Source organism: Salvelinus fontinalis, chromosome 35 (assembly GCF_029448725.1).
Source record: "Salvelinus fontinalis isolate EN_2023a chromosome 35, ASM2944872v1, whole genome shotgun sequence".
In the NCBI taxonomy this organism is placed as follows: domain Eukaryota; kingdom Metazoa; phylum Chordata; class Actinopteri; order Salmoniformes; family Salmonidae; genus Salvelinus; species Salvelinus fontinalis.
Genome location: NC_074699.1, coordinates 21,030,611 through 21,048,157, shown reverse-complemented (window position 1 = coordinate 21,048,157; position 17,547 = coordinate 21,030,611). Strand labels below are relative to the sequence as shown.

At 40.3% G+C, this 17,547-nt stretch overlaps 2 protein-coding genes across 4 annotated transcripts; both read left to right on the top strand.

Moving 5' to 3' along the window:
- Window positions 1-59: 59 nt before the first annotated feature.
- pygo1 (pygopus family PHD finger 1) lies at window positions 60-5,720 on the top strand. Of its 2 annotated transcripts, none has more exons than XM_055899603.1 (3): window positions 60-198; window positions 1,674-1,759; window positions 2,016-5,720. In XM_055899603.1, the coding sequence occupies exons 1-3, from the start codon at window positions 60-62 to the stop codon at window positions 3,216-3,218; spliced, it is 1,428 nt and encodes a 475-aa protein (XP_055755578.1). In that variant the 3' UTR covers window positions 3,219-5,720. The 2 variants fall into 2 exon arrangements, with proteins under 2 accessions (XP_055755578.1, XP_055755579.1); XM_055899604.1 differs by having other exon boundaries at window positions 144-304.
- A 2,714-nt stretch (window positions 5,721-8,434) lies between these two features.
- Window positions 8,435-13,041, top strand: dnaaf4 (dynein axonemal assembly factor 4). Of its 2 annotated transcripts, none has more exons than XM_055899605.1 (9): window positions 8,435-8,673; window positions 8,802-8,949; window positions 9,599-9,732; window positions 10,526-10,742; window positions 10,844-10,989; window positions 11,638-11,747; window positions 11,837-11,990; window positions 12,110-12,215; window positions 12,790-13,041. In XM_055899605.1, the coding sequence occupies exons 1-9, from the start codon at window positions 8,551-8,553 to the stop codon at window positions 12,900-12,902; spliced, it is 1,251 nt and encodes a 416-aa protein (XP_055755580.1). In that variant the 5' UTR covers window positions 8,435-8,550; the 3' UTR covers window positions 12,903-13,041. The 2 variants fall into 2 exon arrangements, with proteins under 2 accessions (XP_055755580.1, XP_055755582.1); XM_055899607.1 differs by lacking the exon at window positions 12,790-13,041 and having other exon boundaries at window positions 11,837-11,853; window positions 11,957-11,990; window positions 12,110-12,209.
- The last annotated feature ends 4,506 nt before the right edge of the window (window positions 13,042-17,547 follow it).

Here is a 17,547-nt window from a genome sequence, read left to right as displayed (position 1 = left end):
AACCGTGCTTTACAAGTTCCAGTCATGTGCCACGTGGAGAAATAAGTGACAATGATACAATGTTAACAATAATTTCCCTGTGTGACACAAGATATCATGAAGTTAAATTTGTCTGCTCCTCCCAAACTTTGCAAGCGATTGCAGCTTTCTTCGTCACACAGATAGTTGTGATTGCTCCTGGGGGGAGAGAGCGGTCGGGTACTGTTACCTTTTCAGCACAATTATGCACGTTTAAGTCATGTAAGAAGCTCTGTAATGTCAAAAGAACAGGATAAAGATACCTTCTCGCTCAAAAGAACCCGAGGTAATGCGCGTTTTCGATATTTTTCCCTTCCTGCGCGTGGTATGTTGCTGTCTGTGGGGGCACGATACGCTGCACACAAGTCTCGACCATAATTACGACGTTGAAGGAGCTTATCGGCCTACCTCAAGGCCTTTGAAGTGTTGAATGAAACTCAAAATAAATAGACAGCGCTGGCTCTTTCAGTTGAAAAAAATATCGTAAACTATCCAAATCTAATTTACCTTGCTGACGTGGAAAGTTCAACAAAACTTTCACTGTCGGAATGTGTTCGCAAATTTGGAACTGCCACGAAGTTTTTTTTTTTTTATGTAGCCAGCTGACGTTTTCTTATTGCGGTGAACGATATATGAAGTGCATTTAGTTAACCGACTGTCTGTTTTACCTCTGTGGGACAAATTATGTTGCATAAACTGTAGGCCCTATTTATTTATAACAACAAAATATAGGCTACAGAAATTGAAAACATTGATGATCATTCAACACATGCGCCAGTAGTCTACTGTAGGCTATCATACAAGAGCTAGCCTACTGTTTTGCAATTTATTTATTTTTTTATAACAATTACACAAACTAGCCCACCAAAGGAGAAGATTTGGGTGGTTTTAATAGCATTGAAAAACTGTTACATGTTTTACATATTTACAGAGCTGTGTGTATAGGCTAATAGATAAGAGGCCAGGATGACCCCCCAGACCCAGTAGATAATAGATACCAGGCCAGTATGGCCCCAGACCCAGTAGATAATATAATAGATACCAGGCCAGTATGATCCCCAGACCCAGTAGATAATAGATACCAGACCAGTATGACCCCCAGACCCAATATATAATAGATACCAGGCCAGTATGACCCCCAGACCCAATAGATAACAGATACCAGGTCAGTATGACCCCCCCAGACCCAATAGATAACAGATACCAGGCCAGTATGACCCCCCACCCAACCTAGTAGATAATAGATACCAGCCATTGTAGTGGCATAACAATCCAACACTTCTTTGTGATTGAGCCTTTAATTTAAGGGGCAACTTGGATAACGTGATAGGGGCAGCAAGCTGCCAAACATTTTAGATTCTTCTCAATGGAGAAGTTTGGACCATTGAAATTTGGTTAAACTACAAGAAAACAGTGTGCAGCCAGCCTTTCTTATAATTTAGTCCTGACACCGCGGGCGCATGTACTTCACGAAGGTGTAGGCAATAAGCCATTCAGGAGAAAATTAAACAAGTTCTGTGTTGTTCAACATATTGGCATGCCACAAGTAAGTTTTCTATACAATGTCTGTCAGAGTGAAAAGTGTGCCTTGTAGTTTAATGGGAAACCTGCATTTTATGTGGCTGTATAACGTTTTGTGTGGTTTTCTTTCTCAGGTAGAGATGGTGGGCTTGATGATCTAGGAGGGCCTGGTGTTCTGCTGGATAGCCCAGACAAGAAAAAGTGCAAGTCGAACGCACAGGTAAAATACCAGCACAATAGTCTGACTTTCTGAGATTCCCTTTCTTTGTATAGGTCAAAAATCTTGTGGTTTCCAATATTGACCAAACTCATTCAGTCAAACAATGTTATATCAAGACAAAACTAAGATGCTGCTCAATTATTCATCAAACTTTTGAGAGGTTCTCTGAATGGCTGTTGATAGTAAAGTGTTTGATGCTGCTTGCATAGTTCTGTATCAACTACCTTTATCATTGCCTTTTCATGTGTGTCCCCAGGCTCCTTTCTTCGCTCCCCTATCTGAGTATGCTCCACCACCAAACCGAAGTGCCGACCACCTAGTGGCTGCCAATCCTTTTGATGACAACTACAACGCACCATCTTTCAAGCCTCTGTCCTCTGGGAACTCATATTTTGGCCATCCGCACTACCCTGGCTGCAGTGGCTATGGCCCGCCCAGGATGGACCACCTTATGCCCAATAGGATGCCCTCTTCTTACAGGGGTCCCTACCAGATACGAAACCATCTCCACCCTTTTGCCCAGACTCAAATGGGCATGGGGTTCAATCGATCCCCCGGCTTTAACTATGGTTACCATGAAAATCCCAATTATGGTAACCATCCACCATTAAGCAACAACAACAGTATCATGCCACTTCCACCCAATCAATCTTTCAGACCAGGTCCCCGTGACAACTTAAATCAGGTGCATCTGCATAATGTGACCCAACGCACTTCTCCTGACATGGGCCCGAGCTTTAGATCAGCGGTCATCCCAATTGGGAATCCACCTCCCCGACCCGGCATGGACTCTAGTCCCGGTTTTACTCGGCAGCAGCAAAACAACAGCTTTACCCAGTCTAATACACCCACACCTAAACAGGACATGAGTGAGGTGGTGTCAAGCGAAAGTACATCCCAGAATACATCTCCACGGAAACGAAGCCATGGCTCAGAGGAGATCATGGGTGAGAAAAACTCTGTCGACCTGAAATCAAAGAATAGAGGCGCCCTGGTCTGTCAGGGTGCAAGTCAGCCTAACACCACAGAGAAAATCAACGGCATCATCCACCCCAATAATGATTCTCTGAAAAAGTCCCCACAGTCAGGCAGGCACATGGAGGCAGCCCCCCTGGAGCGGAGTAGAAGCAATGGAGGTGGTGGTGTGGCCATCAATAAGACACTGATGCATCCCAACAGGCCTAGCCACTCCTCCATGGAGCCTGTGTTTCCATGTGGAGTATGCCTGAATGAAGTGAATGATGACCAGGAAGCTATCCTGTGTGAGGCCTCATGTCAAAAATGGTTTCACAGGGTTTGTACTGGAATGACTGAGACAGCTTATAACCTGTTGACAGCAGAGGTGTTGGCAGTGTGGGGCTGTGACATCTGCATGGAGGAGAAAGGGGCACAGCTCCATAGAACAAAGGAGCTAACAGGGCAGCCAGCAGGGCAGCAGCCAACAGTTAACAGCGAGTGATATGAATATGAGCCATCAGTAACATTATTAATCTTATGCTGGTTATACTATTTTCTTTGGTATAATTCCTTTGGTGATTTTTCCTTACGTTTTTACGTAGGGTTTACGAAGGGTTAAATTTGTACCATTTTGTTGTTTTATTTGACATTTGGTATAATTTGGATAGCAGTGTCTGTCCTGTGCTTAGACCGATGCAAGAGCTAGACTGAAGTCCTGTTTAATGTCATATGTATTCCCTATTTTTGGGCAGGTACCATTGGCCATGTTGACCACAATAATGTCATTCTCTTAACAAGGTCCTTATTGTTTTGCTCAACTTTCCTGGCCTATGGTTTATATAAGTTATTATAACATCAGTATGAGTAAGCTATCCGGAAAGGTTAACTGATTGACGGATGCAAACGTATTCAACGTTTTAATCAGATATTTTTTTTAACTACTGTTATAGTTTGACAGATTTTGAGCAGTATGATTATCAACATTTTGGGAAACAGTCACAGCTGGAGTGGTGTTCCAAAGCCAAACACCTGGACTGTGCTATACAACCAGGATTGGATCTGCAATTTTTTTTTTTAGAAATGATTCGATACATGTGGGTCGTTCCACCAATTTGATGCCTTTTGAGGTGTATAACTTGGTGAGAAAAAACACGTTTGAAAGTAACAGGGTTGAAGATGTCATCTTAAATCACCCATAAATCCCCTCGTGACAAGGGAAATGGAAGTTGTGTGTGCAACAGGGAGGGGCAATTGAATGCAAGCTTAAGAAAAAAGTATAAATGTTCAATTTTTTTGCCTGTTTAATCTATCTATGGGTAACAGGGTTGACGTGTTATGCTCCCACCACAGAACACCAGAAAATGGCCAAAAAGAGTAGAACCAGCTCACCTGATTTTACTATTAGATATTCAATGTTTCTTTTCCTTTTTTTTAAAGGAATCGTTTCACAATGTTAAAACAAAAGTTCAGTTCACGTAACAGGGTTGACCTTAAAATGAGGGCCAGGTTTTTTTTTCCTTAAAATTATTCACCAATCACATTAAATAATCTTCATAAAATGACTTTGTCAAAGCAAAAAAAAAAAAAAAAAGAACTATGGCTTTACAATGATGGTTTAAACTTGGATAAATCTTAGTGGGTTAAAATCTTCCTGGAAGTCAGAGTGCACGAAGGAACATGTCAAAATGCAGAATTTTGGCACTTTAGCAAGTCTTCATTTATATAAAAAAATCTGATTTGTTGAATTCTCCATGTGGTCTTTATTAAAAGGGCACATATTTGAATATAACAGGCTTTTAAAATTCAATATTGGTGCACAATTTCTACGTAAAATACCAAAGCGACGCAAAAGGCACTCATTTTGTGGAACGATCCATGTGTGTTTTTAAAAAACTGTTGATATTGAATGTCTTTAGAGCCTTAATGAAGTTACTTTGTAAAACATTATACAGATTAAGCTCATTTAAATGAACCTATTATATAAAAGACATGTAATTCTCTAAAAATGTTTTTAGTATGTGTGCAGTTTGCTTTGCTCTAATTGTATTATTTTTGCGCAAACATGATACATTTAAATCAACATTTCTTTATATTTTGTTTTCATTTTGGAAAGGTAAAATAATATGATAATTAGTACTAAAGAGACATGCTTACTGCATAAAGGGAAAATAACCTTGGTTCAAAATAAACTTATTTGTCAAATTATAGTTTCAAGCATGGCTTCCATTTTTGCTACTAGGGAAGTGTCATGTTCCTGACCTGTTTTCTGTTTAGTTTTGTGTGTTAGTTGGTCAGGACGTGAGTTTGGGTGGGCATTCTATGTTGTCTGTTTCTATGTTGGTTTAGGGTTGCCTGGTATGGCTCTCAATTGGAGGCAGGTGTTTGGCGTTCCTCTAATTGAGAGTCATATTTAGGTAGGCGGTTCACAGTGTTTGTTTGTGGGTGGTTGTCTCCTGTGTCCGTGTCAATGTTTGCACCATACGGGACTGTATACGGTTTGTTCATTTTCATGTAGTCTGTTCATTTCGTTCTTCACGTTGTATGTAAGTTCGTCGTTCAGGACTGTCTACTTTCGTTTTGTTATTTTGTTAGTTTATAGTGAAGTTCGTGTTTTCGTCTTGTCTTTAATAAATCATTATGTCTTCACAATCCGCTGCGCCTTGGTTCAATCCCTGCTCCTCCTCTTCTGATGAAGAGGAGGAGGATTATCGTTACAGGAAGGCAGTTTTAGAAGTAGCTTAAAGTAAACTAAATATATTTTCAAATTGTTTGCTTTTCTCATGTAGATTTGTCTTATTGCTTGAAGAACTTTTCATTAAGTTCGATATTGTGATTCAACTATTTTCAAAATGTTAACAGCAAAAAAATTGTTTTACCTTTTTCAGGACCCTGTCTTTCAAAGATAATTCGTAAAAATCCAAATAACTTCACAGATCTTCATTGTAAAGGGTTAAAAACTGTTTCCCATGCTTGTTCAATGAACCATAAACAATTAGTGAACATGCACCTGTGGACTGGTCATTAAGCCACTAACAGCTTACAGACGGTAGGCAATTAAGGTCACAGTTATGAAAACTTAGGACACTAAAGAAGACTTTCTACTGACTCTGAAAAACACCAAAAGAAAGATGCCCAGGGTCCCTGCTCATTTGTGTGAACGTGCCTTAGGCATGCTGCAAGGAGGCATGAGAACTGCAGATTTGGCCAGGGCAATAAATTGCAATATCCGTACTGTGACAGCACTACAGGGAGACAGGGCGGACAGCTGATCGTCCTCGCAGTGGCAGACCACGTGTAACAACACCTGCACAGGATCGGTACATCTGAACATCACACCTGCGGGACAGGTACAGGATGGCAACAACAACTGCCAAGTTACACCAGGAACGCACAATCCCTTCATCAGTGCTCAGACTGTCCGCAATAGCCTGAGAGAGTCTGGACTGAGAGCTTGTAGGCCTGTTGTAAGGCAGGTCCTCACCAGACATCACCGGCAACAACGTCGCCCATGGGCACAAACCCACTGTCGCTGGACCAGACAGGACTGTTTTGTCTCACCAGGACGGCTTTGTCTCACCAGGGGGGGGATGGTCGGATTCGGGTTTATCGACGAAGGAATGAGTGTTACACAGAGGCCTGTACTCTGGAGCGGGATTGATTTGGAGGTGGAGGGTCCGTCATGGTCTGGGACGGTGTGACACAGCTTCATTGAACTGAGCTTGTTGTCATAGCAGGCAATCTCAACGCTGTGCGTTACAGGGAAGACATCCTCCTCATGTGGTACCCTTCCTGTAGGCTCATCCTGACATGACCCTGCAGCATGACAATGCCACCAGCCATACTGCCTGTTCTGTACGTGATTTCCTGCAAGAAAGAAATGTCAGTGTTCTGCCATGGCCAGCGAAGAGCCCGGATCTCAATCCCATTGAGCACGTCTGGGACCTGTTGGATCGGAGGGTGAGGGCTAGGGCCATTCCCCCCAGAAATGTCTGGGAACTTGCAGGTGCCTTGGTGGAAGAGTGGGGTAACATCTCACAGCAAGAACTGGCAAATCTGGTGCTGTCCATGAGGAGGAGATGCACTGCAGTACTTAAAGCAGCTGGTGGCCACAACAGATACTGACTGTTACTTTTGACCCCCCCTTTGTTCAGGGACACATTATTCCATTTCTGTTAGTCACATGTCTGTGGAACTTGTTCAGTTTATGCCTCAGTTGTTGAATCTTGTTATGTTCATACAAATATTCACACATGTTAAGTTTGTTGAAAATAAACGCAGTTGACAGTGAGAGGATGTTTCTTTTTTTGCTGAGTTTATAATAAATATATCCCGCCTACTTTCTATGTGAGGACATTGCTCAAGTTTAGGCTTCGGCCCATCAGACATAAATATTGGTAGTTGATATTGTTCAAAGATTAGTTTTCATATTGTCAGTTATTTAAAAACAAAAATCTAAATCTATAAACAAAATCAAAACTACTCAACAACTTTTTAAACTACTCAATGTGGCATTGTGAATGTATACAGTACTGTGCTCAATTTTGTATAATGTAATTGTATCAATGTTTGCTTCCTTTTAGATCTGCTATGAACAAGCAGTTAATATTTACTGTTGATTCGGTGCTAACATCAGGATCAACAGCGTTAAGTGTTTTTGATACATCATCACTTCCAGATATTTTGCTTAATATATCAAGTGAAAAAACTGCATTTGTATGTTGTTGACTTAATTTATTAGCCATTTGTGATGAGGCTGAATATTGTGTGATCAAAATATTGATAATGTTTATAGGAATAATATATTATTAGCCTATTCCTAATTAATTGATAATGGTTAGATTTAACACAAATGGTCACGTACCAAAATTTTATTTCATTTCAGAAGTACATTCCTTACAGAATAACAACTCCACTTACATATCTCGTTGCTTGCAAAGTGCAGTTAGCTTGATTTTCAAGCTCATTTTTTCATACTAGATGATTGACACCAGATGCTTTATTTTCTTGACATTTTCAAATGTTGTTTATTAGTAAATGTAATGTATGAATAACATGTATGTTCACTTTACATGCACATTAAGTATTTGTATTTTCCCACATCGATTGGCCACCAAAAAGGATATCATTTTCAAATGAGTACCTGATTATATTACCTTTAGGATATTGAATGTACCGGTACATGATCTCAAATGTTAATTTCACTCATAGTTACAACAATTTGATTGTGGTTTTATGAAAATTGTGCAGAGGTATAAAAAAAATGGCAAACAGGGCTCCATTGTGAGGTCTGGTAATAGATTAGATATGAGCCTCTGTAACATGAACAACATGGTTTCATTTCTTCAATGACCTAAAGCTTCATTTGTTAATTTGTTTTGTATTCTGTTCTTTATAAATGAATGTATGCACTAATATTACAAATGCCACAAACTCTTTTTCTTTTTCAAAGATTTAATTGCAAAACTTATTTTAATAAATACAACTTTGAAATTGTGTCTTCGCTTTCATGTTTGAAAATGTTGGGCTATCAGATTTACACCTTCAAAACAGACCTTCAAAAATAGCCCCTTAGAGCACAAGGAACACGACATCAGAACATTTAGAACTGTCAGATATTCTTTGCTTCAACCCTTCAAGTCGAGCTGGGCTCTCGGTTCTGAAAGCAGTTTGGCGTGGCAGTGGCCCTTTAACTGACGATAAACTTTGAGACAGGATGTACACCAATAGTTCGCGGAAACAACTTTACTTCTTCCTTGGCAACTGCCAAAGTTGTAGCTACCACCACACACTCACAGCAATTTAGCAACTCAAAATTAACTATAAATTGGTTTGAAATGCCTTTGATTGTCAAAGATTACACATGGACACAGACAGAAATGATTGTTTACATAAATGTACCATTAAAAGGAGTAAAGGTTGGGAAAGTAGATATCTTTTCCACAGACGAATATCTGAAGGTAAGTTTTTTGGAAACACCCTAAAGCTAGCTAGCTAACGTTAACTAGTACCTACCTAAATGTTAACAACAGTAGTAGATTGGCAATTGCTTTGGTAATCAGTTTGCTTTGGTTTGCCTCCATCTTAGGTACATTTCCCCCCGTTTTTATTTGAAGCCTTCCTGTCTGAGCCGATAGATGATGACAAAAGCACAGCAAAAATTGGAAATGGAGTTGCAGTTTTCACATTGCAGAAAAAGAAGGAGAGACTGTGGGAACACCTTGTGATTAATAACAGTAAGTCATTAGCTAACAGCAATATAGATATTAGTCTGCCTATGTAAGCGATAATCAACGAGGGGCTGGCTATGCATTTCAAAATAATGAATGACATGGAAGACGCGTTAGCAGAGTGGAATAAACCTTCCATGGAGTTGCATTATTTTCAAGAGAACGCATAGAGAGCCCCGGGTTGATTATCCCTTTTATACCATGGCTATACCTTTGCTGGAAGTAGCTAGTAAGTAGCTAGTAAGTTTACTAGATAGTCTAGCTACAGTAGTTGCCTTGGTAACCAAACAAACAGACTTGTTAGTTTAGCTTGCTATTATTGAAATCGAATTCATGCCAATAATGTTTTCAATTCTACTTTTACTTTCAAAAGCAGCAAAAACATAGAACTTGTAAGAATACACTAAAGCAATTGAATTCTACCCTGCTGATATACCGTGCCTTATAGGGAAATAATGCACGCTCTAGAATGCCCTTAAGATAATCAGAAACAACTATTCAACAACGCTATGTATAAAGTAGCTGCAATACATTATGCAAAGTAGTCACAGTATTTTACAACTTAATTGTATGTATTAAATTTGACCCTGATTGGTATTATTACACAAAGAGATATTATAAGGCTCTTGTTAGTGTGTGTGTGTATCTGTTTTAGATGACAAAGACAAATCGAGAGAGATCAGGGAAAGAGCACTCTTGAAAGCCCAGGAAAAGCTTGCTGCTGAGTCGAAAGCCAAAGCCACGAAAACACAAGAAGAAAGAAAATATGCACTGGAGACCATGATGAAGGTGATACACCTGTAAAATACACTGCTCAAAAAAATAAAGGGAACACTTAAACAACATAATATAACTCCAAGTCAATCACACTTCTGTGAAATCAAACTGTCCACTTAGGAAGCAACACTGATTGACAATAAATTTCACATGCTGTTGTGCAAATGGAATAGACAAAAGGTGGAAATTATAGGCAATTAGCAAGACACCCCCCAAAAAGGAGTGATTCTACAGATGTTGACCACAGACCACTTCTCAGTTCCTATGCTTCCTGGCTGATGTTTTGGTCACTTTTGAATGATGGCGGTGCTCTCACTCTAGTGGTAGCATGAGACGGAGTCTACAACCCACACAAGTGGCTCAGGTAGTGCAGCTCATCCAGGATGGCACATCAATGCGAGCTGAGCCACTTGTGTGGGTTGTAGACTCCGTCTCATGCTACCACTAGAGTGAAAGCACCGCCAGCATTCAAAAGTGACCAAAACATCAGCCAGGAAGCATAGGAACTGAGAAGTGGTCTGTGGTCACCACCTGCAGAACCATTCCTTTTTTGGGGGTATCTTACTAATTGCCTATAATTTCCACCTTTTGTCTATTCCATTTGCACAACAGCATGTGAAATTTATTGTCAATCAGTGTTGCTTCCTAAGTGGACAGTTTGATTTCACAGAAGTTTGATTTCACAGAAGTGTGATTGACTTGGAGTTACATTGTGTTGTTTAAGTGTTCCCTTTATTTTTTTGAGCAGTGTATATTCTCTGAAATTTGTGCTAAGAATACATCTTCATTTATTTTATATTGTCAGCTGGAAGAAGAGGGGAGAGCCAAGATCCAGAAAATGAAGGATGATGAATGTGAGAAAGCAACAGCACAGTTGGAGGCATGGAAACTGAAGCAGAGACAAATAGCAGAGGAGGAGGCCCAACTAAAGCTACAAAGTCAGAGAATCAAGGTTGACAAACAAAGCAAATCGGAAAAGATACATGTACCCAGAACATCAGACCAATGCAAGGTCAAGCATGGTAAATAAAACTATGGTACAATCGAATTGTACATTCTGCAATCATAAGTTTGTTGATATGTTGAGTATTCCATAATAAATATCTGCTTGTTTCTTACATAGATCAGAAAAACAGTGTTCAATCAGTCAGCAAGAAAAAACAGGTGGATTTGCCAGCTCCAAGATCCACAGGCAACATTCAAATCAAGTTCACACCACGAGTGTTTCCCACGGCCCTACGAGAATCAAGAGTACCAGAGGAGGAAGAGGTGTAAACTCATTTTTTCCCTTTCCACTTTCAAGTATTAACCAGGTTTTTTCATCAGTGAATCTTTGGAACTGTGGTTTATTAAAGGGCAATTCCGCCACTTTTCAACCTCATATCCATTATCTGCAGCACCATACCATTGTATACATACTGTATGTTAAAACAGCACGTTTCTATGATCTGTGGTTAAAAAGATAATAAGAACTGTCCTAAAAATGCTTCTCTTTGACATCACAGGGTAGGATTAAAAGTCAGAAAAACAGATTTTCAAAACCTTCAACGAGTTTCTTGCCAGAGGGAAGGTATATTCTTTCTCCCCACGTCACTGGGAATCGCATTGTTTGAAAATCACTGTTTTTAAAATGTTTTCACTTTTTGATTATGACGTCGGGTAGAACATTTTAACTTAAACTTAGAAATGCGCCATTTTCACTTATGTAAATGCTGGTATTCTGCCGGAGATAATGAAAAGTGGTGGAATTTCCCTTTAATTATGGGTATTGATTGCTTTGTCTTTACTTTAAGCTATGAGGACGAGATGTGTTTGTCCATTCTCGGTTCCATATTGGGAGGTAGCATCATGTTGTGTTTAATATTTTTACATTTTATCAAGCCAACCCAATCATATGAATGTGTTCTTTTGGAACAGTGGCTTCAGAAGCAGGCCGAGGCCAGAAGGGCAATACATGTAAACCTGGCAGAGCTGAAGGACCTGACAGAAGAAGAGAGGAACCCTGACTGGTTAAAGGAGAAAGGAGAGTAAGTAGGCTAATCTTGTCAAAATCAGTGATCATAAGAACATTGAAGCATAGTGTTAATATTAAATGTCTTCCCTCCATGTTTTTCAGCAAATTGTTTGCAACAGGTAACTACTTGGCTGCGATCAATGCTTACAGCCTTGCCATAAAGCTTAACAGAAAGATTCCTACCATATATTCAAACCGTTCTGCTTGTCACTTGAAACTAAGGAATCTTCATAAAGCCATTGAGGATTCCTCTTGGGTCAGTATTCATTTTCCTTGTGTAAATGTTTCCTTTTACTCAACAGCATTGGTAAAAGAGATTGTTGTATAGAACATGACATTACAATGTTTCTTCATACACACAATCTTTCATTGCAGGCACTTGATCTGTTGACGCCACCCGTGGCTGGCAATGCAGGTGCCAGAACAAGAGCTCATGTAAGACGAGGCACAGCTTTTTGTGAACTGGAGCTCTATACTGAAGGTCTGTGCAACATCAACAAGGGCATTTCTCAAGCTATATAGCTCCCCTTGGCACTTTCTATTTTAGTTTTAATCTCATTGTTATTCATACTTGGACAAGTGAAATGCAAAAAAGAGAATACTTTGCACAATACACTGCATCTGTGCTAGAGGTGTCACTACAGACACCCTGGTTTGAATCCAGGCTGTATCACAACCGGCCAGGATTGAGAGTCCCATAGGGCGGCGCACAATTGGCCCAGCGTTGTCCGGTGTAGGCTGTAATTGTAAATAAGAATGTGTTCTTAATTGACTTGCCTAGTTAAATTTAAAAAACAATGTAAAGATTATGTACTGTAGCCCCAGAGATGGGTGTTTTGTACTTTACCTTCTGTAACACTGACCTCTGCTGGCTAAAAAGTAGATTATTTTGTTTGTTCTGCCCAGAATGAAAAGCCGACTGGCCTTGTGACTGAAATAATGCAGCTGTGGATATCCTAGGCTAGGAAGTAGGGATAGCTGGTTTAGCAGCCTATGCCTACCATGGCTGGTGCAGTCAGCTAAACTTTTTTTTCCTCTTGGAAATATTTTCATAGGTCTTCAAGATTACCAGGCTGCTTTGACAATTGATCCTCAAAATGAAACTCTACAAGCTGACACTCACAAAATCAGACAAATCATCCAAGGGAGTGCACCCTGTCCCGAATGAAAATATATATATTTTTTAAAATACATTCATATATATTTTTGCAATGAGGAACATTACAATGAATGCTGATATCCTACCTGTTCAGTGTAGCCTAATGTGTTTATAGTGATACAATAAAAAAGTCAAACATTGTAACTTGCTCCAGCTATTAGTGTGTTTCTGTATGTCACAAATAACATAAGTGCAAGTAATACTATGCTTTAATTTGTGTGTAAGTAGAAAGATACAACATGCATATTGTAGAACTTAAATGTACAGCTTTTATGCATTTTCAGGACACCAAGCATTGTCAATGGAGTGAAGGTCCACCAGGTAGTTTAATCAACACTAAGACAATGTTATACCATGTCAATCAAATCAGATAGTGTTTTGCAAATTAGGGCAGTCATATACCCTGCTTCGATCAAGACTTGTATTGAAGGAGTTGTCACGTAACATCCCACAGTTTCCAAGGTCTTCTGTGAATCTTTGTGAAAGTGGGTGGTAGGTACAGGGTGATGATTCAAATGTTGGAGGACTAACGCCATAGTCACTTGAGGTGGTCTTGTAGAAGGGGCTTTGAGGCTTTGCCCATGTCACATGTGAATTGTTTTTAACCACTGGGGTCATCATACATGAGAAAACAGGATTCCCAGGGTTTGCACACAGGGCTCTGCTTTGTTCCTGCTGTTGAGGAGCCGACATTGTTGCCAAGGCCTACCAGTCTACCTAGAATGTCAGGTGATGACAAAAAAAAATCAAATAGTTCAAGGTTTCCCAAACTCGGTTTTCCCAAAATATAAAAGATTATGGATACTGACAAGATACTGGTCTCTCCACCCTAACAATGGGAGTCGTTGTTCAAAAAGCACCACGCCTATCTCTTTTTTTTTGATTGGTTGATACATCTCATTATATTAATACTTAAAAATAAAGTATATGAGGGTTGTTGACGTCAACCGACTGTATTAAATTGAGAGATGTTATGCCAATGTAGCAAATAAGCCATACATTTTTGGAGGGAGAAAATTCGACACTCATTATTCAAAATCTCCTTGCCTGGTGGGCGACAGACTTTCAGCCGAGTTGGGCCTAACTATCTCTTTGCGTCTTCCTCTCTGAATATCAGCATGCCTTGACTGTTTTTCCTAAACTCGGTTCTGGGCCCTTCCCCTTGGGTGCACGTTATTGTTCTAGCACACAGCTGATTCAAATAATCAAAGCTTGATGATGAGTTGGTTATTTGAATCAGCTGTGTAGTGGTAGGGCAAAAGCCAAAAGACCCAGGGGGTCCCAGGACAGAGTTTATGAAACCTTGTTATATGAAACGCTACAAGGTTCAGACAAACTTTGTAAACTCCTAAAGTAAGACTTACCTTGATAATTGGTTGGTGAGGACAGACCTCTGTCATGGATTCAGGATGTTGGTTACCGTAGCTACCCTCCTTTGCAACGGTATTGACGCGACAGTTGAAGTAGATGTAGATGTACTAGATCGGAAGGATCATCCTCCTTGCTTCATATCTCTTCATTCTAAGCCTTGTGTGTATTATTATACAAACCTTACATGAAGTTGGGCGTATTGAATATAACCAACCCATTTACATATATTCATTGCAGTAGACTAAAATCATGAGTTTAGTATGTTGGTTTACATCTACCCATGTATTTATCATCTTATCAATCACGTGATCCAGAGACCATAGTATATTGGGAGCTGTAGTTTCCAACTTTGGCAAACGACATGTGCTCACTTCACGCAAACTCTAAATTAAAACTACACTTACCCCTCATCACGTTACACGTTCTTCAGCTTCGCAAAGGTCTGTTGTTATTAGCGTCATGACAGCAGCATTCGCGTCCCAGTGGCAGCATTAAGACTTCCGGTTTTCAAGTTTTTCCTTCAAAACAAAAGTCTGAGGTAAACGCTATCTCTATGATTTTTTTTACCGCTTTACATAGCCATAGTGAATAATGTATTTTTTTTAATCATAACTACATCAGGGAAAATCTGAACTAAAGAGAATTACTACTCTATATAAGATAAAGAATATGTAATTGTATAGGACTGGTTCTATGCTTACAAGTTTTTCTTGGTTCTTACAGATCCTATCACGGTTTCAATTTATTTCCAGTTTGTTTGAGTTGTATTCCTGGATGATTATATGGCCTTGTGGCTTATAGCCTCATGTGGCTTGTCCGAGTAGCACCCTTTAGTGGTTTAAAGCCTCGTGTCTTATCCTGAACTCAGCAAAAAAATAAGTTTCCCTTTTTCAGGACCCTGTCTTTCAAAGATAATTCGTAAAAATCCAAATAACTTCACAGATCTTCATTGTAAAGGGTTTAAACATTGTTTCCCATTCTTGTTCAATGAACCATGAACAATTAATGAACATGCACCTGTGGAATGGTTGTTAAGACACTAACAGCTTACAGACGGTAGGCAATTAAGGTCAGTTCTGAAAATTTAGGACACTAAAGAGGCCTTTCTACTGACTCTGAAAAACACCAAAAGAAAGATGCCCAGGGTCCCTGCTCATCTGCTTGAACGTGCTGCAAGGAGGAATGAGGACTGCAGATGTGGCCAGGGAAATAAATTGCAATATCTGTACTGTGAGACGCCTAAGACAGCGCTACAGGGAGACAGGACGGACAGCTGATCGTCCTCGCAGTGGCAGACCACGTGTAACAACACCTGCACAGGATTGGTACATCCGAACATCACACCTGAGGGACAGGTACAGGATGGCACTGCCCGAGTTACACCAGGAATGCACAATCCCTCCATCAGTGCTCAGACTGTCCGCAATAGGCTGAGAGAGGCTGGACTGAGGGCTTGTAGGCCTGTTGAAAGGCAGGTCCTCACCAGACATCACCGGCAACAACGTCGCCTATGGGCACATGCCCACCGTCGCTGGACCAGACAGGACTGTCAAAAAGTGCTCTTCACTGACGAGTCGCGGTTTTGTCTCACCAGGGGGGATGGTCAGATTCACGTTTATCGTCGAAGGAATGAGCGTTACACTGAGGCCTGTACTCTGGAGCGGAATCGATTTGGAGGTGGAGGGTCCGACATGTGTCACAGCATTATCGGACTGAGCTTGTTGTCATTGCAGGCAATCTCAGCGCTGTGCGTTACAGGGAAGACATCCTCCTCCCTCATGTGGTACCCTTCCTGCAGGCTCATCCTGACATGACCCTGCAGCATGACAATGCCACCAGCCATACTGCTCATTCTGTGCGTAATTTCCTGCAAGACAGGAATGTCAGTGTTCTGCCATGGCCAGCGAAGAGCCCGGATCTCAATCCCATTGAGCACGTCTGGGACCTGTTGGATCGGCGGGTGAGGGCTAGGGCCATTCCCCCCAGAAATGTCCAGGAACTTGCAGGTGCCTTGGTGGAAGAGTAGGGTAACATCTCACAGCAAGAACTGGCAAATCTGGTGCAGTCTATGAGGAGGAGATGCACTGCAGTACTTAAAGCAGCTGGTGGCCACACCAGATACTGACTGTTCCTCTTAATTTTGACCACCCCTTTGTTCAGGGACACATTATTCTATTTCTGTTAGTCACATGTCTGTGGAATTTGTTCAGTTTATGTCTCAGTTGTTGAATCTTGTCATGTTCATACAAATATTTACACATGTTAAGTTTGCTGAAAATTAACGCAGTTGACAATGAGAGGACGTTTCTTTTTTTGCTGAGTTTAGTTCTGTGAAACCATAACGCTATGTGTTGTACCCAGCAGTTGTCTTATTATCTTTTGCTAATAAATACAAATTATTTGGTAATTCATAGTTTGTGACTATTTACCCATGCAACAGAACATAGCCAGCAATGCAGTTCTCTGTATATGGAATACATATTGGACTGTATCACTGTAGAGAAAAACGTTTACTGTCTCAGCTAACCAAATACTGTACCACCATTCCGCTCCAAATGGACCCTCTTCCATTCATCACGAGTCAATGTAAACACACCATTATTTGTGGTATGCCTGAACCATCCAAAGTTTGTCTCATCTGACAAAACACATTTCAGTGTATCCCTGCTTATTTATACATCAACCTACCTCTCCAGTTACATGCTGCTCATCTGTATCAGTTGTCATAGAGCTTATGATTTCCTCATCTAATAAACCTGTATGACAACTTGTACCACAACTTTCTGTCTTTAAGTGGTAGTATTAAATCCCAATATCTTGGGTGTCTGAGATTTGATTGAGCAGCACCACTGACACTTCGTCATGTGAATTACTGGCTACATCAGGATGAAACTCAGAAGCAGGTTCTTTATCCTCAAAAGTGTGTACATTTTGCATATGAAGTTGGCAGTCAGGGTCTTCTCTGAACAGTTGACATTCCATCATTTAAACTCTCCACAGGCAATAGGTTTTGAACCTGAGCCTAATTTACATTCTCTGTTTGTACCATTTTGTTTAATTTCACCTTGTCACTAGCAATAGAATGTATAAATGTGTCACAGTCCACTTTAAGACTAAATCCATTTTGCAATGGCTGTACATGAACTCGACATGATTCTGAGTTGCATAGAAAAGTAGTAAATTCTACATCTTTTTGACTATCAAATGGATACCAATTTCACAGCTATCACATGCTAGCATTGCTCATTTACTGTTATTTGGTTATTTACAGCAACAAAACAGT

What these genes read in the sequence shown, in the direction of transcription:
- pygo1 (XM_055899603.1), top strand. Translation starts at nt 60, where the DNA reads ATGTTAACAATAATTTCCCTGTGTGACACAAGATATCATGAAGTTAAA. An exon ending in TGGGGGGAGAGAGCGGTCGG is followed by an intron (nt 199 to 1,673) that starts GTACTGTTACCT and finishes TTTCTTTCTCAG; the next exon opens with GTAGAGATGGTGGGCTTGAT. An exon ending in AGTGCAAGTCGAACGCACAG is followed by an intron (nt 1,760 to 2,015) that starts GTAAAATACCAG and finishes GTGTGTCCCCAG; the next exon opens with GCTCCTTTCTTCGCTCCCCT.
- dnaaf4 (XM_055899605.1), top strand. Translation starts at nt 8,551, where the DNA reads ATGCCTTTGATTGTCAAAGATTACACATGGACACAGACAGAAATGATT. An exon ending in TGGTTAAAGGAGAAAGGAGA is followed by an intron (nt 11,748 to 11,836) that starts GTAAGTAGGCTA and finishes CATGTTTTTCAG; the next exon opens with CAAATTGTTTGCAACAGGTA. An exon ending in ACTGGAGCTCTATACTGAAG is followed by an intron (nt 12,216 to 12,789) that starts GTCTGTGCAACA and finishes ATATTTTCATAG; the next exon opens with GTCTTCAAGATTACCAGGCT.